Below are 18358 nucleotides of genomic sequence, written 5' to 3' on the forward strand. Positions count from 1 at the left end.
TCATTGAACAGTACCTTATGAAAATTCCCCAACGTCCTTGCCATAGCTCTATTTTATCCTTTTTGATGATTGCAAAATACTGGATATATTCTATTTTTTTCAGTCTTTCCCGTACAAGTGTTCATTTGTTTCAGCTTAGTTTTTATGCAGCTATGAGCAAGGCTGTAATGCATATTCTTTTGAAAAAGTCCTTATATGCTGGTGCTTTACTGGAAAAGAGAGAGGGGAAGTGAGGAGAGAGAATCCCAAGCAGGCTCCACACCCAGCATGGAGCCATCATGGGGCTCGATATCACAACCCTGAAATTATGACCTGAGCTGAAATCAGTAGTTGGTTGCTTAACTGACTGAGCCACCCAGTTCCTCCAATGCTTTACTTTTGTTTCTCTAATATATATAGGTATAGATATAGATATAGATAAGGATGTAGATATAGATATAGATATAGATATATTTATTTGTTTATGGTAGGGAGGAGAAGGAGAGAATCCCAAGCAGACTCCACACTAAGCTAGAGCCCAAGGTGGGGCCCAATCACACCACCCTAAGATCAAGACCTGAGCTGAAATCAAGAGTCAGAGGCCCAACCAACTGCACCACCCAGGTGCTGCCAGTGCTTTACTTTTTTGAGGATAGATTCTTAATAGTAGGGTTAGGGTTAGGCCATGTAATATCTGGAGTGAGAGGGGTTCTAGAAAGAATGTGCATGGGCAATGGGGAATCAATGGAGAAGGCATTGACCAGGTAGGAAACCATTGTTGAGTGGTAGAAGTGAGAGATGTGGGACTTGGTGAGAAGTGCTCAGATTCACAATAAATCTTGAAGGTAGAGCTAATGGGAGATGCTGATGTTTAGATGTGAGGTTTAAGAAAAACAGATAAACATGAATAATTCTTAGGCTTTTAACTAACTTTATATTTTGGAATAATTTTAGTTTCATGGCAAAGTTGTAAAAATAGCACAGAATTACCTAAACCCTTTGCTCAGCTTCCTCCAGTGTTAACATCTTATGTAACCGTGGTACATTTGTCCAGACAAAGAAATTAACATTGTTACCACTTATTATTATATTAACTAAACTACAGATTCTTTTCAGATTTATTCATGGATATCCTTTTTCTAATAAGATCTACTCAAGAATATCATGTCGAATTTAGTTATCACGTCTCCTTATTTTCCTCTGTTTTTTTCAGTCTTCTCTTGTTGTTGTTGTTTTTTGTTGTTGTTTTTGTTTTTTAGGACCATTACTTTTTGAAGAGCATAGTTAGAATGTTTGGCAATTTTAGTTTTCTCTGATGTTTTCTCATTACATGGGGGTTGTAGATCTGGAATAAGAAAGTCACAGAAAGTGAAGTGCTCTTCTTGTCCAAATATATGAGGGACTAGATGATACTAACGTGCTGTGTCACTGGTGGTATTAATGATTGTCATTTGGTTAAGATGATATGTGCTAAGTTTCTCCAATTTATCATTAGTGGTTTTTTTTCCTTTTTCCATATTCTGTTCTTTGGAAACAACTTATTTAAATACAGCTCACACTTAAGGTGGGAGTGGGGATCAAACTCCACTTCCTGAAAAAGGATCTACTTATTTTTTGGAATACTTGTAAGAAAGATTTGTTCCTTCTCCCCTACTTATTTATTTAGTCATTTATTTACATGAGCATAGATATTTATTTTATTTCTTATTCTATTCTTTTTCTTATTTCTTCTATTACTCATAGATATTTATTTTATTTCTTGGTTATAATCTAATACTGTCATCATTATTATTATTATTACTCTTATTACTATTATTTGCTTAAACTATTCCAACTTTGGTCATTAAAAGTTCTTTCAGGTTTATTCTTGTATCTTTTTGACATGCCTATGCCTGTTTTTTCTTTCTCTTCCTTTCTTTCCATCACCATAAGATGCTTCAAGTTCATTTTTTGTTTTCCTTGCCCGAGTCCTAGAATCAGCCATTTCTCTAGGAGCTATGTTCTTATTATAAGTCACTGGGTAAACACGGATGTCATTTACTGCACTGGAAAAGACTGGAGTAGGAGGAGGAAGCCTGGAGTATGTTATTTTCTTTCTTTCTCTCCCTTCCATCTTTCCTTCCTTCATTCTTTCCTTTATTTCTTCCTTCCTTTCTTTTTATTACTATTATTACTATTATTATATTAACATGTTAACTTTCAAAAGCATGTTAGCCATTCAAGCAGAGTTGTGGAATAGACTGTGGATATCAGAATCTATAGCCCAGTGAAGGGGTTCAAGCTAAAAGCTAAATCGGGGTTCATAAATAAATGGTGGTATTTAAAGACATAGGACTGGATCTGCTTTTGTAGGAAAGAGTCAAATAGAGAAGAAATATCACATCTCAATCTACTAAAGGATTTCAATGTCAGGAAGATTAGAAGAAATTAGGCAAAGAGGTTAAGAAGGGGCAGCGGATGAGGTAGGAGATAAGCCTACTTCGTGTATGGTATCCTAGAAGCCAAGTTAAAAAAAAAAAGTGATTATCTGAATCAAACTCTCTTGAGAGAAAATTTACCATTTGGTTTGTCAATATCTGAGTTCACTGCTGACCAAGGGAAGTGCTACTTTGGTGGAGTTGTAAAAATGAAGCCTAATTTGGAGGTGTTCAATACGTCTCTGGGGAAGTTGCTATAAAATGGAATTGAGAAATAAAGTGATGAGATGGGGAACTGATGTAAAGGGATTTTTTAAATTAAGTTTTTAATTTTAATTCCAGAATAGGTAACATACAGTGTAATATTAGTTTCAGATGCACAATATAGTGATTTAACAATTCTATACATTACTCGGTGCTCATCAAGGTCAGTGCACTGTGAGTCCTCTCCACCTATTTCACTCCTCTCTCACCCACCTTTCTTTTGGTAACCATCTGTTCTCTATAGTCAAGAGTCTGTTTCCTGGCTTTTTTCTCCCTCTTTTCCTTTGCTCGTTTGTTTCTTAAATTCCTCATATGAGTGAAACATCTAGTATTTGCCTTTTTCTGACTGACTTATTTCACTTAGCATAATACTCTCTAATTCCATCCATGTTGTAAATGGCAGGATTTCATTCCTTTTTATGGTTGAATAATATTCTACTGTGTATATATACCACATTTTCTTTATCCATTCATTTTTGATGGACACTTTGCTTCTATAATTTAGTCATTGTAAGTAATGCTGCAATAAATATTGGGGTGTATATATACCTTTGAATTAGTGTTTTTGTATTTTGGGGGATAGTGCAATTACTGGCTTTTAGGATAGTTCTGTTTTTAACTTGCTGAGGAATCTCCATACTGTTTTCCAAGGTGCCTATACTACTTTGCCTTCTCACCAACAGTGTATAAGTGTTCCCTTTCCTTTCCAACACCTGTTTCTTGTGATTTTGATTTTAGCCATTCTGACAGTATGAGGTCATATCTCATTGTGGTTTTCATTTGCATTTCCCTGATGATGAATGATGTTGAGCATCTTTCATGTGTCTGCCGACCCTCTGGATATCTTCTTTGGAGAAATGTCTGTTCATGTTTTCTTCCCATTTTTAAATTGGATTGTTTTTTGGATGTTGATTTTATCAGTTTTTAAAATATATTTTGGATACTAATCCTTTTTTGGATATGTCATTTGCAAATATCTCCTCTCATCTGGTAAGGTGACTTTTACTTTTGTTGATTGTTTTCTTTGCTGTACAGAAGCTTTTTATTTTGATGTAGTCTCATTTTATTTTTGCTTTTTATTTTCTTAGCTTTGTAATTAGAGAAATAGTGCTGCAACTGATCTCAGAGAAATTACTGCCTGTGCCCTCTTCTAGGATTTTTATAGTTTCAGTTTTCACAGTTAAGTGTTTAATCCATTTTGGGTTTATTTGTGTATATACTGTAAAAAAGCAGTACAGTTTCCTTCTTTTGCCTGTAGCTGTCCAGTTTTCGCGGCACCATTTGCTGAAGAGACTTTTTTCCATTGTATATTCCTATACTCCTTTGTTGAAATTAATTGACCATATAACTGTGGGCTTATTTCTGGATTTTCTTTTCTTTTCTTTTTTTAAAAGATTTTATTTATTTATGTATTTGTAGATCACAAGTCGGCAGAGAGGCAGGCAGAGAGAGGGGGAAACAGGCTCCCTGCTGAGCAGAGAGCCTGATGTGGGGCATGATCCCAGGACCCTGAGATCATGACCTGAGCGGAAGGCAGAAGCTTAACCCACTGAGCCACCCAGGTGCCCCGTGGATTTTCTATTCTATTCCATCGACCTATGTCTGTTCTTGTGCCAGTAGTATTTTGTTTTTATTACTACAGCTTTGTAACATAATATGGAGTCCAGAATTGTGATATCTCCAGTTCTGTTTTTTTTATTTCAGGATCGCTTTGCCTATTTGGGGTCTTAGCGGTTCCATACTCATTTAGGATTGCTTGTTCCAGTTCTGTGAAAAATGCTGTAGGTATTTTGATAGGGATTGCATAAAATGTGTAGATTGCTTTGGGTAGTATATACACTTGAACAGCATTTGTTCTTCCAACCATGAGCATGGAATGTCTTTCCATTTCTATGTATCATCTTCAGTTTCTTTCATCAGTGTTTTATAGTTTTCAGATTACAGGTCTTTCACCTCTTTGGTTAAGTTTGCAGACAGATGGGACTAATCCAGAAAAATGGGGGGAAAGGGGGAATGGTGATGCAGGAGCATGAGGGAATAACTGAAGCAGCAAAGACCTAAAATTGGTGAGAAGAAATAGAATCCAAGAGAAAGGATTGATCTTAGGTGGGAGAGAAGTTTCTCCATTATAAGAGATTGAAGGCTTACTATATGGGTATAAATATCAAGAGTATGTAGGATATAGATAAGAAGAGGAAATTAAATCATTCTTCCAATTTTCTTAGAAGCAGTATCATAAACTGAGAGGGGGAGATGGGAAGAAATGTTGGAGAGTTGCAAAGAAGCAAAGGTGCTTCTGTTGGCGGTGCCATTGGGTTAAAGTCTGTGATCATATATCAGTAGTCTTTCCAGGGATGCAGTATCCTACATTTTCTCTAATCATAGTAATCTGTTCAGTGACTACTGGTAGTTTCATAGTAGGAGAGCTGAATTTAACCAAGTGATTTTTTTTTTTTTTCATCACGCTGGTCTGAAGAGGAGAGAGAAAAGTCCTGGAGGTGAGTCTATATGAAAGGATAGTCTACCATGTTGAATAACAGACCCTACACTGGGTGAGTGGCAAGTGTGAACATGAGTGGGGGGAATGAAAAATATGTAAAGGTCGAGAAACACTTTTGGTGGTGGAGTGTATGCTCTAAGCAACTTGCAACCTTTTGTTATAAAGGTTCATTAAGGCTTCCCTATAACCTGTTGACCCTAACTGCCCCTGTGATCATAGAGCCTGAAACACCTTTTTAATCTCTTTTAATCTCTTTTACCAAATTTGTATGTCTTTTTGGGTCAATTTCACTAATTGGAAATTTTCTGGAAAACTATGTAATTCTTTAGGTTTTAAAATTTTTACCTAAATATTTACCTAGATTTTCTTACAGTTTTTGCAGATTTCCCATAATTATCATTATATCTTTTCCCATGGTTACTACTGATACATAAACAGCCCAATTAGGACTGATTTAATTTGTTTTGATAACTCTTACCCACTTTACTGAAATGGAATGACTTAAGTGTTACCGTTTTAGGAAACTTTTTTGGACACGTGATACTACCTTATTATAGTTCAACACATGTTAGGAAGACACAGAAATTCACTATTTGTTGTTTGGTAAATGAGTAGATGCTGCATGGGTTTTGATAACTGTACTTCAACATGTGTTCATGAAGACACGAAATTAGAGTGATCTTGTTACTTAAAGAATTCTAAGTTGAATTAATGTGTCTCTCCGTGGGGTTTTGTTCTTTTAGAAAGATAGCTTCAAACTTTACAGAGCAGATTGGTCTTTCCTGCTAGATTCTTCTGCCCTAAGCCCTTTGTGTCAAGAGGCAATCCTGTAGAGAGAATGATGCTTTTGCTGGTTGATGGCGTATTAATTATGCAATACTATATTTTAAGATGCAGTGGCAAATGTAATTAAACTATTGCACTGAACCTATAAGTCTTATTGTTACCTTAGAAATAGGGAAGAGCAAATTCACATTTCTTCACTTGTGTTCACAAAGTGACATTTCCTCTTGACATACTGAAACTGACATGAAGCAGGCTTTCAGACATGCGGAAATGGTTGGTTTGGGGGTCCAAATTCTGTGATCCTGAGAGGGTTAAGTTTATTCTCAAAAACTTGGCATTTGGAAGAGTTTTGTAGTTAATCAATGAATCATCCATTAAAAATAATACAAGCTGATCTGATAGCTCAGTTAAGGCTACTACTGAGATGTGACCTTCAGTAACCTCAGTGAAGTCTACCATGACTATTGATTGAAACATACCAACATGAGCTTTGTGCCTCACTGACATACTAAAGGTGCCCTTTAGAGAAAATGTTGACAAACACGGGAGAGTGCTTTTACCCTTGCCACTACATACGGCTGCTGGGATTGGTAGGATGGTTTGCAGTAATGTCCTCGGGCAACCAGAAAACTAAGGAACCTGATACAAAGAGAGGTGGTACTCACCATTCCTTCTAGCTCTGCAAGATTGCAGAAATTTCTAAAAGTGAAAAACTAGGTCTCAGAAAATCTCTTAATTGAATCCCAGATATTAGAAAAAATCAGATATGAATCATGAATATTAGGTAGATATGAATCATGAATGTTAGGTACACATTCCTAAATGATAACATAGGTTTATGTCAATATTATTTTTCATAGAACTTATAATCATAAACCAGGGTTCTTTAGATGACTACCACAAACATTTATGAAGACAAATCATGTTGCATTTACTTTAGTGTACATGTTCCTAGTCTTCCATAAACTTCACTCTCCTTGAATATTTTACTTAGTGCCTGGGATGGTTATATTTATCCATAAATCAGTCCCAGATGTCACTTGACACTCCTAAGGCCATCCCTAGGACTGGGATCCAACCTTAGTACAACTTTAACAGGGTATGCTAGGGGTGTTCACCTTGGGTTGTGATTATTTCAAAGACATAGCATTTCAAGAAAATGGCAGTCTCTACCAAACTTGTGAACATCACCACTGTTGTGCCCAGAGGGCTTGCAGAGGAAGAGTAACAGCCCCTGGATCTTTCTGAGATACGTTACTTAGGGATTATTTCTTTACAAATTTGCCTGGGTCTCAGGGAAAGTGCTATTGATCCACAGATCTTAGCACAACTCTTCAAATTCTCTCTTTCACGTAAGTGCACACATACTTCCTTACACAGTCTCATACAGCCCATGTCCCCATGTCACATCCGGCGAACCAAGGTGCGGCGTTGGAATGGTTTCCAGTGGTAACTATTGCATGTTGCACCCAGAACTAACACTGATCCTCAGATGCCCAATCTTGGAAATTCGCATTGAAAATTACTTGCTCTTCCAGAATTATTTTTCTTTTGTGATGAACTCCTCCCAGGGGCTCGACTGACCTCAGTTTGGGTCAATCCTGTCAGTCAAATATATGCTTATATATTTGACTTTCAAACAGGTCAAAGTTTGGGTTCCTTTTTTCCATTATCAAGGGTCCTTTGTCCTCTTTCTAAATTATAGGGTAATTGCAGGTATGTAAATTTAAATACTTTTGCTTTTCTCAATAGATAACCCTCAATGACTATAAAAAGTCTTTTATTTATTTGGTTGTAAAGTACAATTATGTTTTCAATTCCAGTTTTAACAATCATTGGTCAAAAAATACTTCATCTCTTACTTCAGAGTTATCTACATGTCAAATACATAGCAATAAGTTTTCATACTTATAAAATAGGAGGACTGAACCAGGTAGTAGTTTCCTCATTTTTTTTTTTTTGAACTCTTTGCTTTAGTTTATTATGATTTCCTTTCTTAAAATGTTTATTACATTGGCAAATTCTGGGACAGTCTATTTTATATACATAATACACATATATATGTAATTTTATGATTTGAAATGTAAAAGAATGAAAAAGAAATCTTCATGGTAAATAAGAAATAAACAAAAATCTGGTATCTCTAAGGCACACCTTTTCCTTATTTAGTTTTACTGTGTCCAGTTAAACAATAACCAGGTAAAAGGATTAAAGGAGCACAGAAGTTATTGTATGTAGGACTTTCATGAGATTCTAGTGCCTAAATATAAATAGTATGTATTTCTCCATAGTTTATAAATAATGGAATACTCCATTTAGTTTAATGCCCTAAATTGCCAAATGAGATTTATTGTTACCTAATGTCCCCATTTTTTAAGAATAGTAAAAACTTCATTTTTAAGATAAAATCTTAAATAATACCTCAATAGATAAAAATGACACTTAAATACTATGGAATTCATTTTCATTAACAAGAAAGTTTGAGTTGAGATTATGAATGACATTTATTGACATATTCAACTCAGCATCTAACTTATTTTTGGTGTTTTGTTTTAATTGCAAATAATTTTTAAAGTCTTTATTCAGTGGACATACTACAAGCTGGTAGATCTGTTAATATACTTACTGTTTTTTTAAATTATTCGACCTGCAATCTTAGAATATGTATATAGGTATATATGTATATATCATTAACAGAAGACAGAAAAAGTTGTATACTGAAATATTCCTCAAAATGAGTGCGACAGGTGATAAAAGTAATTGTTTCAGTGTTCTTTAGTATGTCGTCATTTGAGGGTATAATGTTCCCAACAGAGTTTAAGATATTTAAAATTATTAAAACTGAATTTTGAATCAATGTCTCCAGAATTTCTCAAGTTCTTCTGCTGAATCTACACTTCAGCAGAACCAAGCTGTACTCAATAACCTCTGCTTAACTCTGCAATTCTGACCATAATTTGATAATACTTGTGAGTGAGTACTGTGGATATTCTAGTCTGTTCTAAATCGATGGATACATGCAGATGTACATAAAGTTAAAGGAAGAAAGAGGCTCCCAGAGACACAGTGTTCCTGTGATCTTTTTTTTTCCCTTAAAGATTTTTATGTTTTAAGCTTGTCTGAAAAACATCAGCCCACGTTATTTGCTTGGGCTATTTCTTCATTCAAGTAACTCATGTATGATATTTCCATACTGCCTATTTTCATTGGCAATGGTCTATGATGGTTCATTTCTGGCTGTTGCGGAAATACTAAATGAACCGTTCTTCACAAACTTCTCTACCCCATCTTTAAGAAAAAATTTTACATTTGTATAGACATAATGATTTACTTCAGCATGTTAGAAGGGAAGGTTCATTAATTCTTTAGAGAAAGTGATTATATACATTTTAGTTTGAGAAAAATACAAGTGTATAATTATTATGAGGATTTCATTACCTTTTAAAATTATGGCCCTAAAAATTTTGAATAATGGCACTATAGTTTTAAAAATAAGATTTTACTTAAAGCATGTTTCTTTTAAAGAATAATTTGTTTAAATTATTTTCTTAAAGCCTAAGGAATCTTCAAACCAGGACATATAACTGAGTTAATTTTATTATTAAATAGTTTCCTTTAAACAAATAAAAAAACATAATAAATATTCATTGTGATTGCTACCAACTATATAACTATGACATTCTGGTTGATTTTCCTGGATTTTTATGTGTCTTGAAGATATGATCTCCTGGAAACCAGAAAGTTATTGAGTCTAGTGTAATGGTGATTAACAAAATGGAATGTCTTTACCTTCTTACACATAGTAATATTAGTTTATTGATTAGAAATTTGCTACATTCTTCTAGCATGGATATTGTTTCTGCTAAATTATATACACTGTGAATATTGAGTTCTATATTTAATGCCTTGTTTGTATTCTAGGATTCCTATTGATTTTCCTGTGTCACGTTATATTTATATCATGTAGCTAGCTTTACTTTTTGCAAATATAACCTTATATGACATATTAAGGCATGTTTTCTTTTTTAAGGAAAAAATAAGGAGATAACAACAGACTGAAAACATGTTTTCAGAAGCATAGAGTCTTCAGGAAGATACTGGAGTTCATGAGATCTCAAGGTTAGCAGTTCACATATTATTATTTTCATGCTTTTACAATTCTGAGATATAAACTGTTCCAAGTTGTTCCTTCTAATGTATAATTGGATTCTAAGGACACACAGTTCCTTAAAATACATATTTTAACAAGATTTCTTTAAAATTTTTTAAAAATTCATTTATACTAGAAATATAATGTTTAGTTTAATTGGGGATGGTAAAAAGAAAATACTGTTTCAGTAGAAAACCATTGGTTATTAAAATTTGCTTTGCTTTTTACAAAGGATAGCACAGTTAAGATACAAAAAAATAAATATTAGGCATCCTTATAAAATTTTATTTATGATTTGTTAAGAAATGTACACCTACTTTGGAAATTTTTCATTTATTTTGTATCTTTGGCTGCAGTGTATCTGTAGATACACAAATAGTTTAGAAGGATAGCTGACTATCATTCCTTCTACAACCCTTTGAATCCCACTCTCTGACTTTTCCCCTAAGCACAATCAAATAAATTATGTTTTTGTTGGAAAATGTGGTCTCAATAAAATGACAATTCATATGAATAAGCAGAAACATATTTGAGGACTCTTTCTATCTTGTGTAAAGTCCTAAATCTGGAAAAGCAAAGCAAAATAAAACAGCTTATTAAACAACTTATTATAATAATAGCCTAATGTAAAATGTTCATTTGAAAGTTTCAATTATAATGTAGGTTGAAATAGTATTTCATGGGATAGCTTGAGAATGTGGATGATTTCTGCCTTTTTTATTTTGTAGGACCCAATATCAAATATTTGTAATATAAAGTGAAAAAGTATTAATGATCTTTTATTATGATTGCCTTAGTCACTGTTTTCTTCTACATCTTCTACATCTTTTCCTCATTCATCCAAGGATATATTTGTTCAAAATTTATTTAGGACTTACCATATGCACTGCAATGGGTGAAGTCCTTTGGTTGTTTAAAAATGAATAAGATACGGTTCCTGTTCTCAAGAATTGCCCAACCAATATGTTACTCAGAAAGTAATTTTATTATTAACACAAACAATAGATAATTAAAAAGACAAATGAGATTTAAAAAGGCATGTAATGAATTCTAAAATGCAATGAGAATTATTTGGGGATTATTCATATTTTCACTTTATGGCTTTTACTAACCTAGCATAGTGAAAGTTTATACCAATGGGAGTGTTGTTACTCTATTCCAACACACACCGGATAGATGTTTAAAAAAAATAGCTCTTCAAGTATAGCACAAGTAATATGAGACTTTAAAAAAGAAGCATCTTTTTTGCCATAGTTGCAAATTTAATGCTGTAGAAAGTCGTTATGCAAACACCCATGAAAAGAACAAAGGTGAGCATTACCTACTTGGTGTTCTTTTTTTTATTCCAGTACATTTGACTTCTTTATTAAGTTCACCAGAGAATTAAATAATTTCCCCAATGACCTAGAAAGGCATATATGTAGGTTTGAAAAGGATTGAACCCTATAAACCCACATGTAAATAGTAGTTGGATGAGTAAAGAATTTGCAATGGTGTGGGAGTCTAGACTGCTTGAAATGGCATTGTGCAGCACTGTACTCCTCACAAAAAGCTTTTTAAGAAGGTGATAATGGGAAGATGTTAAAACAGATTAAATCATTAAAAATAGTAAAATTGTTTTTTGAAAAGTCAGTGAAGACATCTCTTGCTTAATTGTGCCCTTAGACAAGTGGTTGGATTAATTTATATAACAACCACAATTATTCAACAAGTATTTATTTATCAAGTGCCTACTAGGTGCATGTGAGCAGCAACAGTGAATAGAATACACCAATAGGTATTAATTCTTCTTGAAATTTTTGGTAGAATTCCCCTGGGGCTGTCTGGCCCTGGGCTTTTGTTTGTTGGAAGATTTTTGATGACGGCTTCAATCTCTTACTGGTTATGGGTTTGTTCAGGTTTTCTATTTCTTCCTGGTTCAGTTTTGATAGTTTATACATCTCTAGGAATGCTTTCATTTCTTCCAGATTGTCAAATTTGCTGGTGTACAGTTGCTCATAACATGTTCTTATAATTGTTTGTATTTCTTTGGCGTTGGATGTGATCTCTCCTCTTCCAGTCATGATTTTATTAATTTGGGTCCTTTCTCTTTTCTTTTTGATTAGTCTGGCCAGGGGTTTATCAATCTTATCAATCTTATTAATTCTTTCAAAGAATCAGCTCCTAATTTCGTTGATGTGTTCTGCTGTTCTTTTGGTTTTTATTTCATTGATTTCTGCTCATCTTTATTATTTCTCTTCTCCTGCTGGGTTTAGGCTTCATTTGCTGGTCTTTCTCTAGCTCCTTCAGGTGTAGGGTTAAGCTGTGTATTTGGTACCTTTTTTATTTCTTAAGAAAGGCTTCTATTGCTATATATTTTCATCTTAGGACCACCTTGACTGTGTCCCAAAGATTTTGAACCATTGTGTTTTCATTTTCATTTGTTTCCATGAAGTTTTAAAATTCTTCTTTAATTTCCTGGTTGACCTATTCACACTTTAGTAGGATGCTTCTTAGCCTCCATGTATTTGAGTTCTTTCCAACTTTCTTCTTGTGGTTGAGTTCTAGTTTCAAAGTATTGTGGTCTGAAAATATGCAGGGAATTGTCCCAGTCTACTGGTACTGGTTGAGACCTGAATGTCCAATGGAAAAAAGATAGTCTCTTCAACAAATGGTGTTAGGAAAATTTGATAGCCACATGCAAAAGAATGAAACTGGACCATTTCCTTACACAACACATAAATATAGACCCAAAATGGATGAAAGACATGAATGTGAGACAGGAATCCATCAAAATTCTTGAGGAGAACACAGACAACAACCTCTTCGACCTCGGCTGCAGCAACTTGCAGCAACTTCTTCCTAGAAACATTGCCAAAGACAAGGGAAGTAAAGGCAAAAATGAACTATTGGGACTTCATCAAGATCACAAGCTTTTGCACAGCGAAGAAAACAGTCAAAAAAACCAAAAGACAACCAACAGAATGAGAGAAGATACTTGCAAATGGCATATCAGATAAAGAGTTGGTATCCAAAATCTGTAAAGAACTTATCAAACTCATAACCCAAAGAACAAATAATCCAATCAAGAAATGGGCAGAAGACATGAACAGACATTTCTGCAAAGACATCCAAATGGCCAACAGACACATGAAAAAGTGCTCAACATCACTCAGCATCAGAGAAATACTAATAAACCAGTGAGGCTGAATGAAGCTAAAGAATGGCTAAAATAAATCAGTCAGGAAATGACACGTGTTGGTGAGGATGCAGAGAAAGGGGAAACCCTCCTACATTGTTGGTGGGAAAAAAAGCTGGTGCAGCCACTCCAGAAGATAGTATAGAGGTTCCTCAAAAAGTTGAAAATAGAGCTATCCTATGACCCAGCAATCGCACTACTGAGTATTTACCCTAAAGATACAAATGTAGTAATCCAAAGGGGCACATGCTCCTGAATGTTTATAGCAGCAAAGTCCACAATAGCCAAACTATGGAAAGAATCTAGATGTCCATCAACAGAAGAATGGATAAAGACAATGTGGTATATATGTATACAATGGAATATTATGCAGCCATCAAAAGAAATGAAATCTTGCCATTTGTAATGATGTGGATGAAACTAGAGGGTATTATGCTAAGTGAAATAAGTCAATCAGAGAAAGACAATTACCATAAGATCTGTGATATGAGGAAATTTAGAGGCAGGGCAGGGGATCTTGCGGGGAAGGGAGGGAAAAGTGAAAGAAGATGGGACTGGGGTGGGAGACAAACCATAAGAGACTCTTAATCTCGGGAAACAAACTGAGGGTTGCTGGAGGGGAGGGGGTTGGGGGGATAATGTGGGTGGGTGATGGATACTGGGGAGGGTGTGTGCTATGGTGAGTGCTATGAACTATATAAGACTGTTGACACAGACCTGTACCCCTGAAACAAATAATACATTATATATTAATTTAAAAATAAAATAAAATAAAAGACTTTGGTAGGGAGAAAAAAAAAGAATACACCAAATCCTTGCCTCTGTGGAAATTATATTTTAGAGGGTGAAAATATATAAGCAATAAAAAAATTAATTATATATTATGTTACGTGGTTAGAATGCTATGAAGAGAAAGAAAACAGGAAAGGGAATAGATAATGGAGAGGGATGCAATTTAAAATAAGCCCAGTGACTTAGTATTGCATAATTTACGCAATAGAGATAGATTCTAGCTTTGCCCAAATAGTGCCAACTGAGAATGAATATGATGAAATACGACACCTACTAATAAGTATTCCAAATCACCATTTGTTAAAGTAAATGTTGTTAATGTATATAAAATAATGAGTATGTGTCTTCCTTAATTTAACCAGAAGGAAAAGATATATTTTTAAAATGATAATACACTTACTATATGTACATAAAATGTGGTCAAAATGCTTGCAATAAAGAAAGGTATAATTGAACATGGATTAGTCTCAGCACTTACTAAAGGGGTGAAGACTATAACTATTTATCTGTGTATGGGAGAAAATTAATCAAATTTTTTTAATTGAATAAATAGGAACTTAAAAGTAGTTATAGGTATCTATGACAATACATATAGATGACACATAGTGTTAAAAAGTTCTATATAATTATCTTTCTGTTGTTTCATTATCAGTTTTTTTTTTTTTTAAAGATTTTATTTATTTTTCAGAGACAGAGGGAGAGAGCGCGAGCGAGCACAGGCAGACAGAGAGGCAGGCAGAGGCAGAGGGAGAAGCAGGCTCCCTGCCGAGCAAGGAGCCCGATGTGGGACTCGATCCCAAGACCCTGGGATCATGACCTGAGCCGAAGGCAGCTGCTTAACCAACTGAGCCACCCAGGCGTCCCTCATTATCAGTTTTATTATCATTTTAGGATATCTCTAATTACTGGGACTATAGATAGAAGGGAGTTATTTAAGTACCATCTCAGTCCCATAGTACCAATTTTTTAAAGGGCACATGTCTTCTTTTGTACATTTAATAGAAGATACATGGAGATTTGCAAATTAAATTAATCTATTTGTGATCACCAGCAAATGAGTCAAGTTTCTTTTGATGGTGATCTGGTTGGAATTTTTCTGTGAAACGTTAAGAAACATAAAATACAGAGCACAGGAATCTGGAGGTGTGTATGGTCCAGATGACCTGGGCATTTTTTGCAACCCATTTGAGCTATAGATGAACACATCACATAAGTTGATATTATCTTAAAAGCTATTCACTATTGATTTTGCTGGATAGAATTGAAATGTTTAGTCAACTTGCTATGCAGAAAAAGAAGTTAAATCAGTTCCTTTTCAGTGTTAATAAGTCAGTGTAAAAGAAATACTTAATAATCCAAATAAACAAAAATTGGATTAGGAGGTCTCAAAACCTAATAACCATTGCATTTTCTTCAGTATTCCAAAAGGCAGGTATTGTAAATAGCATATCATCTAAAGGAAAATAACCAGTATTAGAGTATTACAAGAATGATGCAGTGAAGGTCACAATTGTTTAGAAGTCTGTTATAATTAAGCCAAAGCAGAGAGTACTTATTACATGTACTATGAACAGAACAGTAAGCTCTATGAGTTTAACCAAAAGAGACAACTGATACTATCAGCTATGGGAAATCCAAAAGAAAGAAAACATGAGAGATGCAGAGGACTGGTGGAAGTTATAGAGAAAATAACGACAATGTCTTCTTCTTTTTTTTCTAAGGTATTTTTCAGATCTTTTCAGTTTTTTAATTTTTTATTTAAATTCAATTTAGTTAATGTATAATGTGTTACTAGTTTCAGGGGTAGAATTTAGTGATTCATTAGTTGTTTATAACAAGAACTTCTCATGTAAAGTCACTGTGTCAGAGATAAATTCTTTCCAAACCAATATTAACCTTTGTTGCATTCATTTGGAAACTTCAAAGGAAAGAGCTAGAAACTCTTTTGTTTAACGGTAACTGAAATATGAATTTTCAAAAGCAAGTGGAAAATTTAAACTCCCTTCCTTCGTTCCTCCCTATATTTGCTTTATAAAAGTTAAACCCAGGAATCGTTTATGAATTTGTACCACAAGTCCAGTTCCCCATGGACTGACTCTACCATCCTCTCTCAAACCACCACCCAGAAATCTGTCTTTGAATCTCATGGTACCTGGCATGCTCATGCCTGGGTGGGTCTTCCTTTAACTTTCTTCAATGGTTCTTTAGATGATTTCCTACCATTCTCATTCTTCCTTCAGTCTTATAAATAGTTTAATCCAGGTTTCTCAACCTCATCAATATCAATATTTTGATCAGATAATTCTTTGTTGTGTGGGCAATTTTGTGCATTGTAGGATGTTCAGTAGCATCTCTGGCACAAGACATTAGGGGTACTCCACCCTCCCCCACATTGGAAAAACCAAAAATGTCTCTAGACATTGCCTAGTATCCCGTTGGGATAAAATTATCCCAAGATGAGAACCACTGATCAAATCTGAACTTCCACAACTTCAGTAAACATCCATTGCATATCAACCACAAAGCCTCTTAACCACCTTTAGCATTTTTCAATTAAACCTCAACCAAGACGACAGCTTCTCTTATCAAAGTGAAACTCACCTCTGTCTGATCATCTGTGTGGTTTTAGTTTCCTTATGCCTGGCCTTTTACCTAAAATAATACCCTGTGTTACAAACTAATGAGTGGATATAAAGCAAGTGAGGAAAATTAGGGAAAAGGAAAAATATGGTAAAAACAAAATTAAGTGAGGTGTGATACTATGTTACAAATAACATAAGTGCTGGGGCACCTGGGTGGCTCAGTCATTAAGCGTCTGCCTTTGGCTCAGGTCATTATCCCTGGGATAGGGGATCAAGCCCCACATCTGGCTCCCTGCTTGGCCGGAAACCCACTTCTCCCTCTCCCTCTGCCCCTGCTTGTGTTCCTTCTCTAGCTGTGTTTCTCTCTGTCAACTAAATAAATAAAATCTTTAAAAAATTATTAAAAACAAATGACATAAGCCCTTTCTTTTCCTTTCATTTTCTTGGAACTCACTGAGACTTGGAATCTTTCCATGTTCTCTGAGTCTTTCTTGAAATTTAGCTTGGACACCAGCAGCTTACTGTCTATATTTCTACAGCCTGTCCTTTCTCACACAGTACCTGCAACTTTCAATCCAAAGTAGGGTGTACCTGCTCTTCTCTTACACCAAGAGTGCTCCAGGAACAAATGATTCACTCTGCAGATTTATGGTTTTCTAATCCTCAATAGAGTCCACTAATCCTTCACTCTGACCATGGTCAGCCACTATTTCAAAAGTTTATCACCCCACTCCAGCCATACAATCTCTCCCCTTCATTCTCAGAGCACCTGGTATTTTAACAAGAAAATTGAGGTCATTGTGTGGAAACTATTTATGCCTCCTTGCAATTCCCTCCAGCTTCAAACAGCTACATCTATCAACATTCTTACTTTCTTTCCTCCAATCTTAAATGATCAGAATCCTTCCTATTCAAGGCAAAGCCCGTGTTTGATTGTATTCCCTCTCACTGATGCTGAGGCTTTAGCCATTATTTCCTTTTTGTCCTTTATCTTCAACTTTTTCTCCCTTGCTCACTCTTTTCCTTCAACCTGTATACATTCTTCAGACTTCTATCCAAAAAAGTAAGTCAGCAAACAAAAACAAACTGACCTCTCTCTTCACTAGATTTTATGGGCACTACTATTCAATTTCTGTCCTCTCCAACCCATTCAGAATCTCCACACAGCAGTCTACATTTATTATCTCTGCTTTCTAAGATCCAGTCACTCCTCAGCACAGGGCCATCTGATTTCTAACCCCATTTAACAGAGCACGCTCTCTCTAAAGGCATAGATGACCTGGCAGCCCGTATCTTGACTGGCTCTCTCAGGGGCATTTGACACTGTTAACTTTATTTTTCTGCTTCCACATCCTGGTCTGTTGGGACAGCCCTCTCTCCTGGTTTGCCTCACACCTCGTAGACCCTTTGGGAAAGGCCCCTTTGACAGGTTCTGTGTTCTGCGTTCTCTCACAGTCTCGGAATCACAAACTCAAATACTGATAGGTGACCGTAGGTAATATAAATGAGTGAAGTCAAGCTGATTTAAAACAATAAACAATGCAGAAGCCAAATAACAGGCCCAGAAACATTCTTGAAATTTGACTCTTGTTCCAATCACAGTGCTCCCCAGAGATCAACCTGGACTCATTGTCCATCTATGCTCTCCACTGTCCCTGATCAAGCCAGACCACCCTTTCAATTTTATTAATTACAGAGATGGCAATGACT

The 18358-nt window shown here is 35.2% G+C and overlaps 1 protein-coding gene across 5 annotated transcripts in view; it reads left to right on the forward strand.

The window, feature by feature from the left end:
- CSRNP3 (cysteine and serine rich nuclear protein 3) overlaps positions 1 to 18358 on the forward strand; it is a 205385-nt gene that overhangs the window by 41103 nt on the left and 145924 nt on the right. For 4 of the 5 annotated variants that reach the window (XM_032355829.1, XM_032355832.1, XM_032355831.1 and 1 more), the window contains 2 exons: positions 5137 to 5158; positions 9977 to 10065. In XM_032355829.1, coding sequence (XP_032211720.1) covers positions 10053 to 10065 — 13 coding nt within the window. In that variant the 5' untranslated portion in view covers positions 5137 to 5158; positions 9977 to 10052. Of the gene's footprint in view, positions 1 to 5136; positions 5213 to 9976; positions 10066 to 18358 lie in introns of all 5 variants that reach the window. The other variant, XM_032355830.1, reaches the window with a different exon arrangement.

This window comes from Mustela erminea, chromosome 8 (assembly GCF_009829155.1).
Source record: "Mustela erminea isolate mMusErm1 chromosome 8, mMusErm1.Pri, whole genome shotgun sequence".
NCBI classification, from domain to species: domain Eukaryota; kingdom Metazoa; phylum Chordata; class Mammalia; order Carnivora; family Mustelidae; genus Mustela; species Mustela erminea.